This window comes from Oenanthe melanoleuca, chromosome 17 (assembly GCF_029582105.1).
Source record: "Oenanthe melanoleuca isolate GR-GAL-2019-014 chromosome 17, OMel1.0, whole genome shotgun sequence".
NCBI classification, from domain to species: Eukaryota; Metazoa; Chordata; class Aves; order Passeriformes; family Muscicapidae; genus Oenanthe; species Oenanthe melanoleuca.
In genome coordinates this window covers 4,954,602-4,972,764 of record NC_079350.1, presented here as the reverse complement: position 1 = coordinate 4,972,764, position 18,163 = coordinate 4,954,602, and the positions used below count along the sequence as shown (strand labels likewise).

The window sequence follows — 18,163 nt, the reverse complement described above, 5'->3', positions numbered from 1 at the left end:
AGTGGCTGTCCCTGCTTTCAGCCCGGCTGGGGACACGGCAGCGACACGTGCGCTATCGAGGCCACGCACAGTGCCAGGAAAGGAGGGTGGGAATGCATCAGCACCTCCTTCCTGGGTGAGCAGCAGGCTGGGGATGCTTCTCCTTCATCCAGGAGCGGGGTGAGTGATGGAAGCAGCTCCAGGGGCGCATCCTGAGCAGGCAGGGAGGATGGGGTTAGTGGGGATTGAAAGGTGTCCATGCCAGGAGAGGAGGGGGTGCCCAGGAAGTGGGGGAGAAGTTGAAGAACAGATTAATCTGGAAGATTTGGGGACAGCCCCGTGAGGGGAAGTGCCTGAGCAACACCTGGTCTTGGTGCTGCACAGCCAGGCAGCACAGCCCTCCATGGGGTGCCCTGGGGAGGGGATGCCATCATCTCCAGCTCTGACTCTGGTGCTGAAATGTGAATTGCAGCACACGAAGAACTACATTTCCCAGTCTCCCTTGCAGCCTAGAGGAATAAGCAATTGGAAGATTTAAATAGACCAGGCCAGAAGCAACCAACCTTTGGCACAATGTTTTTCCCTCCTCTTCTTCGTATCTATTGGCTGTCCAACCTTTTTCCCTGGCACTGGACTGGCTGCCAAGCCTGGCATTAATTTTCCTTCCAAGCTTGCTAGGCCCATGAAGTAAACAGCCATGTGCATTCCTTACTCTATATTTAACAGCTGCAGTCTGTGCTGGGGGCAACTGCAACAGAGGGGAACCTTTGTAGCTTCCCAAATTCACAGCTTGTGAGGGTGGGAGTGGGGGAAGCTTTCTGCAGGGAGAAGAGGGATTTCTCTCCTTGCCGGTATTTGCAAAGCAGGTTGCGTTAAAGAGAGACTGCAATGCCAGCATCCCAGCCACGGGCCAGGGCCAGAGACAGGAACAATGTCCTCAACAGGGCTGAGTTCCTCTCCCTGAATCAGCCCCTGAAGGGGAACCAGGAGAGCAGGAGCTCCAGCAGGAAGCAGAGTGGCCAGGCTGGGGCAGCTGGTGGCCAGGGCAGCGGCCCCAGGGAGCGGCGGCAGTCGCAGCAGCTGCCCGAGGAGGATTGCATGCAGCTCAACCCCTCCTTCAAGGGAATCGCCTTCAACTCGCTGCTGGCCATCGACATCTGCATGTCCAAGAGGCTGGGGGTGTGTGCCAGCAGAGCCTCCTCCTGGGGAGGCGCCCGCTCCATGATCAACCTGCTGGGGATAACGGGGCACGGCATCCCCTGGATCGCGGGCACGCTCATCTGCCTGGTGAAGAGCAGCACGCTGGCAGGCCAGGAGGTCCTCATGAACCTGCTGCTAGGTGAGTGCCAAACCTCCCTCCCTGCTGGGAAAGCCCAGCCCTGGTCACAAGGGACAGCGGCGCTGGGACTCCTCCTCTGGCTGCTCCCAGCATCAGAAGTGGTTGGGAAGCAGGGAGTGACCTTTAGGGTAGACGCTGCACTTGTTGGCCCTCTTGGTCCCCCTCTTAGTCCCAGGTGCTGTGGGTGATGGGTGTCACAAGAAGGTGTCTAAGAGGGATGGAGCTGGGGGCAGCCATGGAGCAGGGGCAGGCCCCTGGTCCTGCATGGGGCAGTCAGACCAGGGGAGTGTCTGTGCTGGGAGGGTGGATACCAGCACTGATGTCTTTTATTATCTGTGGTCATCTGCCTTGGAGTTTGATAAGTGGGAAAAACATAAATGTCTTTAATTTAATATCTGGATCAATTCCTGAGGATGTTGTTTCCATCCCCTTGCCACCCTCTTGACCAGACCCTGGCTCCCCATGATGGAGTCCTGTCACCTTCCCTGCTGCAGTTTGCTCACATCCTCCTTCCCTTGGGTGCCTTTCTCTCTGCTGTCCCCGTTTCCATGTGCTAATTTGACCCAGAGGCTGTGCAGACAGGCTGGGATGCCTCTGGCTCTCCTGCTAGTCCTCCCTTGCATGGTGGTGGTCAGTGTCCCTGTTTCTGGAGATTGGGATGTGTCGAAGGGTTTGGCTTCTCCACTGATGTCCCACCAGTGGCCAGGATGAGCTCTAGCTGTGACTTGCCTTAGATCCTGGCCCCAACTTGCCCAGGCCATGCATACCTGAAGACCTTGCTCTTCTTGCTCTTCTGCCTTTGGCACAGGGTCCAGTTATCCTATTTTTCCTTGTGACTAATTACCCTCTGCTCTGGCTGTGACCCACCCTGGTGTTTCACCACCCTAAAAACTCAGGAATCCCACTTTTGATTGGTAGGAGAAACTGAAAACATTGGATTTAGACACTTTCTTCTCAGGGAGCATTTTGAGAGGCTGTAGGGACACTTTTTTTTCACAGGCACCACAGGAAAGGGACGTCCTGTCTGCATGGGCTGACTGTGACGTGATACAGCTCAGCAACGTGGCCCCACTCTTGAGTTGTTTTTTTTTTTTTTCACAAGTCCATCCTTCAGAGAGGGCAAAGACTGAGCTGGACTGGTTTGAAAAGCACAGTGGTAGCTGCCTGTTCTGCCCTGTGCCTTTGGAGGAGCCTGTCCTCGTGCTGTGCCGCTCACGGGGAGGCCGTGGCAGGGAAGGAGCCAGAATAGCAGCAGATGATGCAGAGCTCAGCAGTTCCTGAGGGGCTCCTGGGGGTCAGCCCCTCACTGGGAAGGGAGGATCTGTTTAAAAGGGCACGAGGATGAAATCGGAGGTGACCAACAGCGAGGCACCGTTTCCAGATGTCCCTTGACCCAAGAGCCTCTGTCAAACCGACCGCTTTGATTCTGAAATATTTGAGGCCCTTGCAAAGAGATAATGCCCCTTTTGGCTTAAAAGCAGGGAAGATATTCTCACCCTTCTCTTGCCATATGAGGAGGCCAAATGCAAAGCCACCTCGGGGTCATGTTCTAACTTTGTGGAGTGGTGGCAGGGAGAGCTCATCCCTGCCTCACTCCCCTCATCTCCAGGTCTCCTGAGCTCCAGCGTGGTGCCCAGGGACAAACTGGGGGCTCTGGAGTCTTGCACCCCTGCCTAGATACACTACTGCCACCCCTCCTGTCCCTCTGCCCAGAAAGGAAATGGTTAATTGGTGTGAAGGACCAGTTCCATGGGTCTGGCAGCCTCTGAAAAGGCAGCACTGACTGGTGGCACTGGCCAAGGTGCCCTCAGAGCTTCTGCAGCAGGACTTGTGTCACCCCACAGAGCAGATCTCTGCTGTGAGTGGCCTTGGGCTGATATTTAAGATTGCAGTCAGAAACTGTGAGTGTCTGAGGAGCTGCTGCCATGATATCTGCAGTGCTGGTGGAGAAGGGGCCTGCTGGGAGCCTGGGGCTGCTGGACCTCAACAGGTCCCTGGAAAAGTGGGGACTTGTGTAGGCAGGAAGGTCATGGCAGCACTGCTGCATCTGGCATCCCTCTTGCTGCTGCTTTCCTGGGGTTCAAATCCACCAGGATGTGGTGAAAAGCCCTCCTGGACAGGCACAGGTCAAAGGGAAGGGAACCTCCTGGTGCTTCCCTGCTGGAAGAGGGAAGCTGGGAAGTTGGGGTGTGTGTGCACCCCTTCCACACCTCCCCAGGCTCTGCTCCCTTCCCCCTGCTTGCTGAGGGCTTGGTACATCAAGCAGAATTTCTGATGCAGTCTCTGGGCAGGGAGCCAGCCCATCACTGAGCACTTGTTTAGGATTTGCAATCAGGTTCCAAGGCGAGGAGACTGCTGAAATGGGACTGGGAACCTGCAGGAGCACCACTGCAGATGGAGGAGGAGCTCTCACCAGGGGCTTTGCCAGCACATGTGGGAGCATTTCGGGTCAGGGGTCTGACCCTGGGGTGCCCCATCCATCCCCACTGCAGATGCTGATTAGCAACCCCAAGCAATGTTTTCCCTCCGTGTTTGTCATCTGTGATGGAATTTATTGATTCCCCTTCTCACAGTAATCTTTCCCAGCAAATGCCAAACAGCCAGAGAAGCACACACAGGCTGTTACTGAAAAGATGGGAGAAGCCAGATGTCTGTGCCCACTGTAAAAATCCCTCTGCCAGGACATGCTTTCAGGAAGATTGTCTCAGCATCACCAGCCCTGGCTGAGCAAAAGTCAGGGAGAAGGTCCACAACCCCTTGGCTAAATTGAGAAAATCATAACTCAGGAAATCCCCCAGTTATAAAGTTGATTTTATTTGTCTGCCAGTGTTGGAACTTTTAGGACCGTGCAAGCTTTTCTTTGCAATCACAAGGGTTTCATGATAGCTAAGGTGCTTAGAAAATAATTTAAACTTTGCAATTGGGCTTGCAGGGGGAAAGCAGTTATAAAACTTTTCAGTAAAATGCCCAGATCTGCTTCAGAACCAGACACAAATTCCATTAAACCCTGGGGGCAGCAGCACCTCGGTTTCTGGTTCTGATCCATCTGGTGAGGACGTGGATCCAAATTTAGTGATTCATTGACTGTAGAGCCAGCAAAGAACATTTGGATCATCGATCTAACCCACGGCAAAATACAGGCTGTAGCACATCCCTTAATTTATTCCTGTTCAATTTGTTGAGGGAAAAAACCCAAACACTCAATCTGATGTACAGTTACAAGTGAGGGTGAACTTGTCAGAGCCATTTCTGTATTACTGCAGTGGCAGGGATTCTCACAAGTGCTTTTAGCTGGACTCTTCCCTTCATTGCATCCCCATACCCTTCTCTCTCCAGCTCTTTCAGCCAGCATCTCTTCTGCCTTTCAGTATTTTGGATAGTGCTCAAGTAATTTCCTCACCTCCTATTTATTAAGCTAAACAGATTGATCTTGTTAAACTGATGGTCTTTGCAGATCCAGGCACCTTCTAACTGCAGTGGAGGTGGAATGTGGTCACTGGGGATGGGATATGGTTGCCCACCCAAAGTAAGGCCCCTCTTGTGTTTACAGCCAAACCACTGCTGTGTTTGGTTATTTACTGTTGGGAGGTACCTGCTTGGGTCGTCCTTGCACACCAAATTGTGTTTGTGCTTTGTTTGGAGTGCCAGTAGCTGGTTCTACTGTGGCCATGGCTCTCTGGAACAGGTAGGAGAGAAAGCCCTTGTGCTGTCTGCTTGCTGTCTGTGACCCTGCTCCCAGTGCCATCTCCAGGATGGCTCTGTGGTGCTGTCACTAAGCATTTATCCCATTAAGTACAGCACTGCCTCAGGGCGTGGATGTATCATCCAGCAGTGTCAGGCTGGGGATGGGTGAATGCCACAGGAGGAAAGGAGGGAGCCCAGGGCTGCTTCTCCACTCCTGGAGGTCAGCAAGGAGGAAGTTCTTGCTCTGTCCAGCCTTCTTGCTGAATACTGACATAGCTTTACTCTGACTAGGAACCAGGCTGTGATATTCTGAAGCCTAGTCCCTGGAGACCCCCAAAGAAAGAAAATTACAAATACATATATATGGTCAGAACTCTCTGATCCCATCCTGGCAGCTTCTAGGCAAGACCAGATTTGCAAGAAATTGGTGGATTAGGAAGGAAAGAGAGGAAGAAATGCTTTCACCAAGCCCCTGGAGACCCCAGTGACCCTGTTCTAGCAATACAGACGTGCTTCAGGTATTGTCGTGCTGCTCTTTGGAGGATGTGTGATGAAAATCCAGACAGCACAGCCCATTGCTGGTAAAGGTCAGGGGGTAGATGAAATGCCCAGGCAGTGCAGGCAGTGATCCTGTCAGCCTCAGGGCAGCCCAGACCCAGCAGAGCCGGGGAGCTGCGTGGCAGATGGATCAGTCTGTATGCAGCACAGCTTGCTCAGCACAGAGCCCCAGAGATGGTTTGGGGCCAGATGTGTCCATTTTTTCCCCTTTCATTCTTCCACTGTGAGAGCTGTGATTTTCTGGGCCAGGCAGGGCAGAGGACATTCCATCAGGGATGGGTAGAGCAGTTTGGGAGCTGGTGCCCTGTGGAACCATCCCTCCTTGGGCAGCCTGGCACATGGAGGGGGCTCAGCCACTGTCCCACCCTCCTCCCAGCCCTGCCAGTGCCCACCAAGGTCTCACTGAGCCAGCAGCACGTCTGCCCAGTGAGGTGGAAACATTTAAATGCCAAATAACCCAACATGAGTGACCCATGGAAGGTGCCAGGCAGAGGGAACAATGCAATGCCCACCCCCTGAATCCAGCAGTTAGACACAGGCCCAGCCTGGTATTAAACATTCCTCTTCATCACTCCAGGCTGCTAATCTGCCTCTGTTCTGCCCAGATACAGCCGTGGTCCTTTGGTGGGTGCTGTGCTCAGCCTTCATCCCTTCACAGCTGATGAGCTCAGGCATCTCTGAGCAGCCAGCCCTGCCCAGCTCCCCCTGCTTCCCTGCCCCTCCTGCACAGGAGCGTGTCCTGCTCGGGTAGAGGACAAGGACAAAGGGCAGGGGGTGACAGGCTGGGATCACCTGTGTGGCTGGGGCAGGCACGGGGCGTTTCCTGGTGTGATCAGCTGCGATCTGCTCAGCTCCTGGGGATGCTGCGAGCATCCCTTGTGTGCAGCCCTGGGGAATGTGCAGCGAGCTGGAATCCAGCCCTCGCTCCGCAAACAGCGAAACGCTCCCCTGAATGCAGAGCGAAAGGGAAAAGGAGTGCGAGGGCTGCTGAATGGGAAGAGGGGGAATAAACATGGGAAATGAGTCATCCTTGTGTCTGTCACTCCGGGAACAGCTTCCCCTTGCCCCTGCCTGCACTGAGAGGGGACAGGAGTGTTTCACAGCAGGCTGGGGAGCAGAGCCAGGCTCTGCCCGAGGGACATCCCGGACACGGGTGAGTTGTTGGGCTCTAACACGCCCTGACAGCAGCAGGGCTGGGAGGAGGAAGGTGCGGACTGAGAGGAGCTTTGGGAGGAGCAGCGGGCAGGGAGAGCCCGCAGAGTCTCCTGCTCCGGGTCTGCATTGGTGGAGGGTGGGGTGGGAAAGGGCGATCAGGTGAATTCTCCTTTTTTCCTCCCCTTTGAGGAAACCTCTGTGTTTTAACCTGGAGCAGAGAACCATCAGAGCCATTTCCATCTGCACAGGGATGTGGCAGGTGTAAGCTGGGTCCACACTGTGAGGTGTGATGGTTGGAGACCCTCTGAGCATCACAGAACCAGACCCTTTTTTTCAATTTTATTTTTGTTCTTTTCCAGTTTGCCTCTCTGAAAGCAGTGGGGTGTAACTCCAAGCCCAAACAGCAAGGAGCCCAGCCTGTGTGGGGACCTGCTGGTGCTCAGCCCAAGGCACTGTTCTTCCTCCAGCTCACCCCATACAGTGCTGCTGGTGATGCTGGTGTGGTTCTGGGGTGTGCTGATGGTACCTGTGCTGCTGCCATGGGGTACAGGAGCATTTCCAGCTGTCAGAGCCCATCTGGGAGGCAGATGAGCCATCCTTGGGGCTGTTCAGCTCCTCTTCCCCAGCAGCACGAGCCCTTTTCACTGTGCTCCCCCTCTTGCCTGCATCTCCCCCCAGTGAAGCAGCCCTGCTCAGTGTTTGATGCTCAGTACAAATTTCCCAGCTGCCAGGGCACAGTGCTTCCAAGGGGAGAGCTCCAGGCAGCCTGTGTTTGCACTCAGGGCTGCTTCTAATCATCTAGAATATAGCAAAGCTATTTTTAGTTGTTGTGGGTTTTTATTTTAATTAATTGCACAATTCCGCTTTCCACCATTTTATCACCTCCCCATGACCGCTTACCCCATGCTGATGCTTGTTCAGCCAAAAAATAACCCCCCCCAAACACCAGCATGCCTGATTCATTGGCTCTTCAATGTGTCATGCCATCTGTGCTTTCTGTCAGCTCTTCCAATAGTGCCACATTTGGGGAGCAAAATGGAATGGAGGGGTTAATTTCCAGAGTGGACCTCTTCCAGATGCTGCTGACTCCACTGGAGAGAGGGTGAAGATTCTTTTGAAACCTGCATCTTTCATTAATGTCAACGAGATAAGGCTGCAAAGAGCTCATTTTCCAGGTCAGGGAGCCTAATGCCTGCAGGAGATTTGGGAAGTCCAGAAGGAGTAGGAGGGGACACACAAGTAAAAAGAAAAATGGGGGAAAAAATTATGAATTCTAATTATGGAGCTAAAGAAACTGTTTCCTGGGACTGGTTTGTCCAGAGTTCACTACTGGGTGAGGAAATCCAGGCAATACAGCATCTTCAAAGCCTCACAGCTGCAGGGGGGAGCACATGCCACCTCCAGCACGGTGAGTTTGAAGCCTGGACAATGAGTTGTCACCAGTTTGGCTCTGCTTTTGTCTGAGGAACATCTGCTCCCCCATTGGGACCCTCCTGAGCTCATGGAATGGGCTCACCCCTCATTCCTGGGCATTTTCCTCCCTGTTTTCCTCTCCCTGTGTGCTCAGCCGTGGTTCTGGGGGGCTCTGGGGGGCTGAGCCCAGCTTGTGGCTGTTTCTGGTCCCAACCTCCAGGCTGGGCTCTGGAGAGCAGCCTTGTCTCATCCAAGCAGCCCCACGTGTGTGAAGTCACGTGGATCTGCAGGAGCAGATGAGGCCAAGGGCTTTTTTGGCTTTCTCCTCTTTTCCTCCCCCCCTGCCCCTAGAACTGCACCCAGGTTGTTTTTCAGCTGTGGTTTTGATATCATGTTTATATAAACATCCCACTGGAATCTGCTGCCATCCCTGGAGACACTGCCTGGCTCCAGCCTGGAGCAGACCCAAGGGTGCTCTCACCATCCTCTGCCTCCTCCAGCCATAAGGGATGGCAGCAGAGATGCCACCTCGGGGACAGGAAGGATCTTATGGTGGCAGGGGACATCCAAAGGTGTTGATTATCTCAAATACAAGCTTTGGGGTTTGGTTTGGTTTGGTGTGGTTCTGCTGACAATTCAGTTCAGTTTGTCCTTGTGCCCTGCCTGCACAGGGCTCCTCTCTGCTCACCTCTCTGCTCCTAATGGGCTCCTAAATTTTGGTGGTAGGAGCAAGGCAGATAATTGTTTTCCTTTCCTTATTAATAGATAAAAAATGCCTGCCCAGGGGGCTCACTTTCAGCTCATTTACTGTGCATCTGATGCCAGATGTTGGCTTTTTACAATACCAAGGTGATCTCTGATGCTAAAATAGTCACAGGCAAGACAAGACTTGCTCTTTGGTTTTGTGTTTTAAGGCAGTTTTAGATGTTAATGTAGAATTTGGAGATTGGATGGTTTTGCATTGGAAATCTGAAGGATTTTTTCCCTTAACATCAGGTCAACAGGGAAATTCTGATCTTTTTCACAAAAATGTGAAAGGAGCAAGAATGGACAAGAGCTAATCCTTCTTTTGCTCTTAAATCCAGCACTACCTGGATTTTACATCCAGTGATGCCTCTGGTTTAAACCCAGTGCTACCTGGCTCTGGGGGGTAAAGCATGATGGAAAAAATGTTTCATATTAAAATTTCTTGATCCTCTCATCTCAGCCTCAGTCAGATGGCACTCTGCCATCCCTGCTGTGCTTTTGACAGCCCCCAGGGTCCCCAGAGAGCAGCCAGTGCAGGCTGGTACATCAGCACAGGCTCCTTTCCCTGGGCTCTCCTGGGGCTGTTTGCTCCAGCCTCCAGCCAGGTCAGCCTGCAGGGTCTGCAGGGCTCTGTTCAGGGAAGGTCAGAGCCAAGGTGGTGCTGCTGGTTTGCAGCTGCAAGGCTCAGGGGCTTGGGTTCAACAGCAGCAACAGTCCCCAGTGCAGAGACACCCACCTGCAGCTGGGACACCGAGGGGACCCGTGATAAAATTAACCCCTTACCTGCCTGGTGCTGTGCTCATGTGAAGAGGGAAGGCATTAAGAGATGGGCATTAAGGGCAGGAAGGAAGTGAGCCAAGGTCCAAGCTGGTATGTAGTCATGGCATTGAAAGGAATAGGGCTGGGGATGGGGCTGCTGGGCAGTATCTGTTCCTGAGGGATGGGCTGTGGCACTGAGGGATGGGCTGTGGCACTGAAGGATGGGCTATGGCACTGGAGGATGGGCTGTGGCACTGAGGGATGGGCTGTGGCACTGAAGGATGGGCTGTGGCACTGGAGGATGGGCTGTGGCACTGAGGGATGGGCTGTGGCACTGGAGGATGGGCTATGGCACTGAAGGATGGGCTGTGGCACTGGAGGATGGGCTGTGGCACTGGAGGATGGGCTGTGGCAGTGTCTGTGTCTGTTCCTGGAGGATGGGCTATGGCACTGGAGGATGGGCTAGGCACTGGAGGATGGGCTATGGCACTGGAGGATGGGCTGTGGCACTGGAGGATGGGCTAGGCACTGGAGGATGGGCTATGGCACTGGAGGATGGGCTGTGGCACTGGAGGATGGGCTGTGGCACTGGAGGATGGGCTGTGGCACTGTCTGTGTCTGTTTCTGGAGGATGGGCTGTGGCACTGAGGGATGGGCTGTGGCACTGGAGGATGGGCTGTGGCACTGAGGGATGGGCTGTGGCACTGGAGGATGAGCAGTGGCACTGAAGGATGGGCTGTGGCACTGGAGGATGGGCAGTGGCACTGTCTGTGTCTGTTCCTGGAGGATGGGCTGTGGCACTGAGGGATGGGCAGTGGCACTGTCTGTGTCTGTTCCTGGAGGATGGGCTGTGGCACTGGAGGATGGGCTGTGGCACTGGAGGATGAGCAGTGGCACTGAGGGATGGGCTGTGGCACTGTCTGTGTCTGTTCCTGGAGGATGGGCTGTGGCACTGAAGGATGGGCAGTGGCACTGTCTGTGTCTGTTCCTGGAGGTTGGGCTATGGCAGCACCAGCAGCAGTGCTGCCTGCTCATTCACCCTGCCAGAGCCAGCAGCAGCAGCAGAGGGAAGGGGAGCAGCAGAGACCCAGAGATGGGAGAAGGCAGTGGGACCCCCCATGCCTCAGGGCTGGCTGCTGGGGCTGCTTCATGAAGAAATCTCCATGAAAGGAATGGAAAGTGCAAGGGGAAGTGGCAGAAGAAGCACCAGACGGGGGATCTTTGGTGGTTTTTTTCCTTTTAATGGTAAATTAACCCCTGGTTTTAATGCTGTCATGCCTTCTGATCTTGAAATGTGGGCAAACGAGGCTTTTTGCTTTCTGTGCATCATTTGATGAAAATCAAAGCTAGCAGTACTGAAGGCCCATTTTATTCATCTTCTGAATGAAAGGATTATTAGAACTGCTCTTTGGCTTGGTCTCCATGCTCTCCATGCACACATGCCTGCATCCCTCAAGTTGCCCTGACATCACCTTTGACCATAAAAAAATATTGCCAATGCAAAATCCTGATGGGCAATGGTGAGCACCACGCATTGCTAAAGCACATGGCACTGGTGCTACTGATCCATGGGCAGGTTTGGGGGAGAATGATCTCTAGGGAATTTCCTTAACACTGTGGAGGAGACACTGGGATCTGTTGGGGTGCTCAAAATTGTTCCAGAGCTCTGGCTGGGTTTCTCAGCAATGCAATAGGTGCTGACTTCAGCAGAGCAGCTTGGGCCAGAGCCTTCCCTTGGCAGCTCTGGTGCATCATCTCTCTGATGCTTCTGGGTTCCCGAGAATTTGATGAGTCTGGGTTCCCGAGAGAGCATCGTGGAGCTTCAGTTTCACACAGTTCTTGTCCAGGGTGAGATGGGGCTGGTGGGAAATGCAGCTGATGAGCTCTGAAAATCATCTCCTGCACTTTGCTGGAGCAGGGCTGCGGAGGGGGGCACTTAGTGGGTGAGGAATTGGGCTGGGGGTGGTTTAGGAAGCCCAGATGAGCAGAGCTCTGCACAGCCCTGTAATGGTCAGCCAGGCCTGGGCTGCCAGCATTTGACCTTAACAGGGAGCCAGGGTGAGTGGCTGCTCCAGGGCTCCACAGCCTGTCTCTGAAATCCCTCCCTGCCTTTTCCTCCCAGCCAGACCATCAAAAAAAAAAAAAAAAATCAGCAAATTGCAGACAACCACTCTGCTGAGTGTGGGGGTCCTGGTGGGCTGCAGGCCTCCCCCTGCTCTCTCCCTGCTGCCAGTCACATCCAGCAGGAGCTGGGCAGTCCCTGCTTGTCCTTGTCCTCCTAAACCCGTTGCTGCTGCTCCAGACCCAGTGGTGTGAACAGCCTCCTTGCAGCCCCTTGCCACCTGCATCTTTGTTCAGGTGCCACTCATGAACCTCTACTCTATGTCAATCTCCTGCTTTTTTTGTCTACCCTGGATTCCTGCTTCTGTCCATGCCAGGGAGGATCTGGTACCCAGATATTTTCCTCTGCTCCATCCGCCCTCCCCAGCTCTGAGACCTTTGGGCAGAAGGCCCAGGGAGGTCCTGCTGTCCCACTTCCCCATGCAGGATGCTGTGTGGATGAGGGACAAAAGCAGCCTCCCATAAGGAGAGGGTTTGGCCAGGATAAATCCCAGCCCCTTCCCAAAGCAGTTTTGGGGGCTGGGGGTGGCACACAGGGAAGGTGGGTGAGCAGAGCTGCTGTGACAGCTCCTCACTTCCCAGCTCCTGCAGGTGCTGAGCAGGCAGGTGGAGCTGCCTCCGTGTGCTGTCTCATTTCCCATCCCCACCACCACCACACTCCCATCCATGCTCCTGAAGCCTTGTCAGCTCTCAAGGAATGGTCTGCACCAGGCCTGGGAACCAAACAGCTGGCCCCTGGCATTCCTGCCAAGGGAGCAGGCTGTGCTCATGATGGCAGATATGTCCTTGTCATTGCTGCAGGGAGCTGAAATCAGCACTCTGACTAATTAGGAGGGTTGGGGAGAAGCAGATGAGGGGATTAGAGAGGAATAAAATTGATGCTAGGAAATAGAAATGACAGTACCTGTCGGCTGGGACGAAGCGGGTGGGCTGAAGAGGAGGCTGATGTGGATAGGTGCTGATGGGTTTCACTGCTGCAGCTAAGGAGGAAAGGTGGTGTGTGGAGAGCTGCAGGTGCCTGGGATTGCTGGGCTGGGAGGTGTGGTACCCCCAGAGCATTGCACAGGGAAGGGGCTCTCTGGGGTGACTCTCAGGGAGAAAGAGGTGAGCAGGAACAAACGGCTCATGGGTGTCTGATGCTTTGGCAAAGGAGGAAGGGGGGTAAGGGATATCCAGGAGGATGTTGCCCACCCTCCAACACACCGTGGTGCTGTTTCTAATGGTGCTGTTTCTAACACAGGAGCACATTTTTCTTCCTTGTGTGGCTTTCCCCTTGGCTCACTGGCTCCTAATGCTCCTTTCTTAGTGAAATCTGTCAGCGTGGTGTGAAATCTGTCAGCGTGGTGTGATCCCCTGGCTGCACTGGGCAGGAGGAGGTGGTGGACTTGGGAGAGGATAAGGGACAACACTAGAAAGTGCTGTGGGATGCTTTTCTGCTGCACTTTTTTTTCTGCTTTTCTGCTCACTGCAGCCTGGTCACCCTGGCACAGACCCTAGGCAGGGACCTTGCTGCATGAGGTTTTTAAAGCACAGGGTGGAGGCAGCAAGAGCAGCACCCAGAGTGGTGGTTTGAGGGCCAAAAGAGTTTCAATTTTAGCTTTGCCAGTTGCTTTCTTCCTCCCCAGGTGTGTCCCTCGCCTCCGCGGTTTGGGGCTCTCCTCTGTCACATGGTGACAAAAGCAGTAATCAAAAGTGGTATTTGCCTCCTGTGTGGGCAAACTGGGAGGGTTGATCAACATTTGGGTGGTGACCTGAGATGGGGAAGTTGTGTGCATGTGCACCGTGGACATCTGACCAGAACCAACCCCAAATTTGTATTTAACGACAATGACAACCCTTTAATGTTACACCTTGAAATTGCCCTCAGCTCTTCTTCTGTCTCTCGCTGTTCCCTCCCTGCAGCCCTGCTCCTGGATATCATGATTGTGGCCGGTCTGCAGAAGCTGGCCAAGAGGAAGGGCCCGTACGACATCACCCCCGGCCTGCTGGACTACCTGACCATGGACACGTACGCCTTTCCCGCCGGCCACGCCAGCAGGGTGGCCATGCTCTCCAAGTTCTTCCTCAACCACCTGGTGCTGGCCATCCCCCTGCGCATCCTGCTGGTGCTCTGGGCCCTCTGCGTGGGCCTCTCGCGCGTCATGATCGGCCGGCACCACATCACCGACGTGCTCTCGGGCTTCGCTTTCGGCTACCTGCAGTTCAGGCTGGTGGAGTTGATATGGATGTCTTCCAACACGTGCCAGATGTTGATATCCATCTGGTGAACCTGGAGGACTTGGGAACTAGAAGATACTTTGAGAGTCCCCCCCCCCCCACCCTCCCAGTGTTTTCTACGTGTTGTTTGTTGGAAGCTGTTGTAGCTTCCATGAGTAGTGGTGGTTTTTAATGTCGCTTCCCCACCTTTAAAAAAAAAGTTTCTTGTAATGGATTGGGTTTTAGCAATCAAGGGCCATACCTGTGTTTTGGCCAAATTCTCAAGCTGTGTTTGGACAGCAGCCTAAATAAGCTTTACAGGTGAGAGAAATGAGCTCCATGTCTGCCTTCTTTAGGTGGTTCACCTTGAAATGTCCTCAGGATGGGCAGTGCCTGAGAGCTTCCTGAGAACACGTTCGTGAACTTTTTAGAGGATAAATTATTTTGGCCACAGTGCTTTTTTTTTTCTTTTTGTAAGCCCAGCAGTTGTGGCTTGTACAGAGTCAGGACACTGCTGGTGCTTTACAGATAATAAATAATCATAAAAATCCTGCCCTGTTTGGTTCTTATCATGAGGGAGGGGAGAAAACCAGCCCAGTGTGACAATGAGATACACATTCAGCATGTAGCAGGTCCTGCAGTCTTGCTGCCCAAGGGGATGCAAACTTTTGCTTTGGGTGGGGTGGGCATAGATGGGTGCTCAGTACACTGAAGGAAAATCTGTTCTGTGAAGGTGTGTGAGGAGTTTTTGGTCTGGTAAGGGACACACAATGCCCTGACGTGGTGCTGTTTCTTCCCGTTATTGACAAGTGGCCTCCTTGAAGCCTGGTGGATTCTTATCCAGGTGATGGCCATGCTCAACGTGCTGTCTCTGAAATGGTTCTCCCCTCACAACTGCCATAAGAAACTCCCATACTTTGAACAGAATGTGCCAGTTCTCTGTGGTTTAGCTGTCTCCAGAAGACAGTTTGATATTTGGCAGGTGATGGATACTATCAGACATAGCTAACTGGATTAATCCTGCAGAATGGAGGGATCCTATCATCCCTGTCCTCCTCTGGATCCCAAGTGAGCAAAATACACCTGGCTTGCAAGTTCAGGGAGGAGTCAGCTGGGTCCTGTGCTGTCATCCCTGCCAGCATGTTCCTCTTCCTGCAGGGGCTGGTGAGAAGAAGACATTCAGCTAATGACTTTTGCAAGCTGCTGACATTTGTTGCTCTTTGATGATTAATACGAAAAGAAGCTAAACAGAAAATCTATCCCTGGCGTGCGTCTGCAGCTGGGATGTCAGCGCAGAGCCCTGGGAGGGCATCCCTGTGCTTCCAACACCAGCCTCCCATGGAGCCCAGATATGAGCTGTGCCCTGGGAAGGGCTGTCTGAGCCTGTTGGGGAAGGGCAGGGCTCAGGGCAGGGCTCAGGGCAGTCCCTGGAGGCTGCAGCAGCAGCAGGCAGAGCAGTGGGGTGGCGGGTGCTGTCCTGCTTCCCTGCGTGTGGGAGCAGGGATGTGCTGCCCTCCCATCAGGGTTTTCCTTTGCCAGCCTCCTTCTGCTGCAGAGGTTTCTGTGAGGAAGTGAGCTGTAGTGCTTTTTCTTCCTTCCAGGCATTATTACATGTGGCAGAGTTTATCCTCATCCCTAGCAAGGATGGCAGCACATTCTGAGCTCTGATTGTGGCTGATGCACCAGTGTGTAGCTGGAGGTGCCAGGTTCCTGAAGGAGAGCAGGAGATGCCTTCTCTCCCCTGGCTTTGTGGGAAACTCTCACTTTGTAGCTCCAGCATTTACTGAACCTTTGCAAATAGATTGGATGATTCTACAACTGTGTCACCAGGTCCAGGTTTCCTTGCACTTGTGCTGTCTCCTCTTGGTATATCCAGGGTGGCAGAATGGCTTTGTAGGAGCTGCTCCTGATCTTTGCTGGTGTAATCTGGAGAGCATGGCCTGGAGAAGCTGCCAGGGTGGGTTAGATCAGCTGAGCTGGCCTCATCCCAGCACATGGTTGCAAAGCAAGGCAGGAGAGCAGGAGGAGGTGAGCTGGGGCAATTTTCAGGGGTAAATTTGGATTCACAGGCAGGGGCTTTCTCCCACACAGAGTTTCTCCAGGGACTCCTGCTCCTCAGCCCCCCTGCAGCCTGTGCCCCTTCTCTCCCACAGTACTTCAGTGCTCTGAGCAACAGAAGGGAATGTTTTGGGAGACCCCCCCACAAGAGGAGTGTGGATTTGGGCACAGAGGCACCAGGAAAGGCTGGCAGAGCCTTGCCTCAGCCATGGCTGCTCTCCCAGCAAGCCAAGATATCCCTGATGCCTCTCTCCCTGCCTGCCACACTGAGGGTACCACTCAGAAACAGCAGCATGGCTGTGAGAAAAGCAGCTTCTGTCTCTATAGCAACAGCAAGGGATGGTGGGTGCTGTGCCCCCTGTCCCTGGGAGCTGGAGCACGACACTGGGGCTGCTCTGTGCTGATGCTCACCGTGGCAGCGTGGAGACACAAAGGTCAAATGGTTTGAGCTCCTTCAGGATTGCCCAGGAGTTTTGCCTGAACCTTCAGATCCCCAAATTCAGCCACACAGGGCTCAGCCTGGGAGGCTTGGGAGGAGGAGTGGTCCTTCCAAGCCAAGACCTGTTCAACCAGAAGGAATGAAGAAGTCCTGACCATGGCATCTTCTGCCTTTCAGTTCATCTAACTCATTAATTAAGAAAAAGGCCAGGAGGAGACAAGTGCAGTGTGTGGGCTGGGGACTGCTGCCATCAGCACTCCATGGTGCCACTGGGAGAGTCCCAGGCTGCTGTAATGATGATTTCGTGTCTGATCCTGCAGGGCACAGTGAAAGGCCCCTCCTCCGCTCACCCTAATTCTGATTATGCTCAGCAGCAAAAAGAGATTTTAATTTATTAAAAGAAAAAAAAAAAAAAAAAAGCAGGGTGCCAGGGCCAGGGCAAGTAGCAAATCTGGATTATATCTCTGGGCATATGTGGCAATCACGCCTGGGGTGTTCAGTTCTCCTCTCCTCAACATAAGCTGGTGTTTTTTTCCTGACAAGCTGTTTTGTACATTTGTGGCTGGGGCTGTGCTGAAATGAAGGCAGGACAAATCCTTTCCCACATCAGCTCTGTGCTGCCCTCCCTGCCATGGCAGGGCCCCCTCTGTCCCCAGGAGGGGGTGACTCCTTGCCATGTCCTTCCCAGGATGAGGCAGCTGGCAAGGAGGGACCTGCAGAAGGTGCTGGAGGGTGGGTTGGCAGATCTGAGGACTGAAAATTAGAAAGGCTGTCACATGAGGTCTCCCAGCAGTAGCACAGGTGTGGCTGTGTTCACCCCAGGCTGGGTTTTCTTGGGCAGACACTCTCCTTTTCTTCACTCAGGATGTTTCTGAGGGGGGTGAACAGACACATGGGTTTGTCTGGCTCCCAGGAGCTCAGTGCAGCAGCCCCAGCTCGTGTCACAGCCCTGACACTGCTCCCTGCAGCACCAAGCACACAGGACATCCCTGGCAGCCACAAACTCAACTTTTGAAGCTCCAAGGTTTCATTCCATTTAGGGGCAATCACCTGCATGGTTTTCAGTTAAGATTTTTAATTAAAGTGATAATTAACCATGTAATTTCCAGGCTAAAAGTTTAATATATTGGGCAAAGCCTAAGGAAGCAGAATGGTGTCTCCACTTCACGTACATATATTCCAGAGGGTGCTGCAAAAGATACATGAACACAGATGTGCCTTTTATGTGGTTTTGGCCATCTGAATTAGAGATGTGGCCAGTTCTTGTCTCAGCACACTGGATTTAAGGCAGAGACAAAGACATGGAGGCTGCAGGGTGGGAGCAGGTGACAAAAAGGTATTTTTCTCTGGTGCTGACCCAAGTGTCTGGCTGGTGTGCCTGTGTCTGCATACAGTGCTGATTTAGGGGTGATGCTGGGGCTCTGCCCCCCAGCCAGGCAGGGATGGGGTTGTTCCATTCCGTGCCTCGCTGGGACTGGGAGCAGCAAAGATCTCTGTGCTCGTTCGCTCCCCAGGACACAGGAGTCAAAGCGGATTAAAGGTCCCTGGCTGATCACATTTATTTCATTATTTGAGTGAAATCCCTTGTAAATACCGCCTCCCTCCCTTTTCTTTTTATAAAAATAGAAGGCACGAAAGAATTGGAGATTTAGGAAAAGTTAATCACAGGAGTCGCTTGAAATCCATTAACCTCACACAGCCTGAGCGAGGCTGAT

The 18,163-nt window shown here is 53.4% G+C and overlaps 1 protein-coding gene across 1 annotated transcript; it reads left to right on the top strand.

Moving 5' to 3' along the window:
• Positions 1–363: 363 nt before the first annotated feature.
• Positions 364–14,502, top strand: PLPP7 (phospholipid phosphatase 7 (inactive)). The gene is made up of 2 exons (XM_056505407.1): positions 364–1,318; positions 13,658–14,502. Exons 1-2 carry the CDS (start codon positions 868–870, stop codon positions 14,020–14,022), a joined length of 816 nt encoding a protein of 271 aa, XP_056361382.1. The 5' UTR covers positions 364–867; the 3' UTR covers positions 14,023–14,502.
• Positions 14,503–18,163: the final 3,661 nt, after the last annotated feature.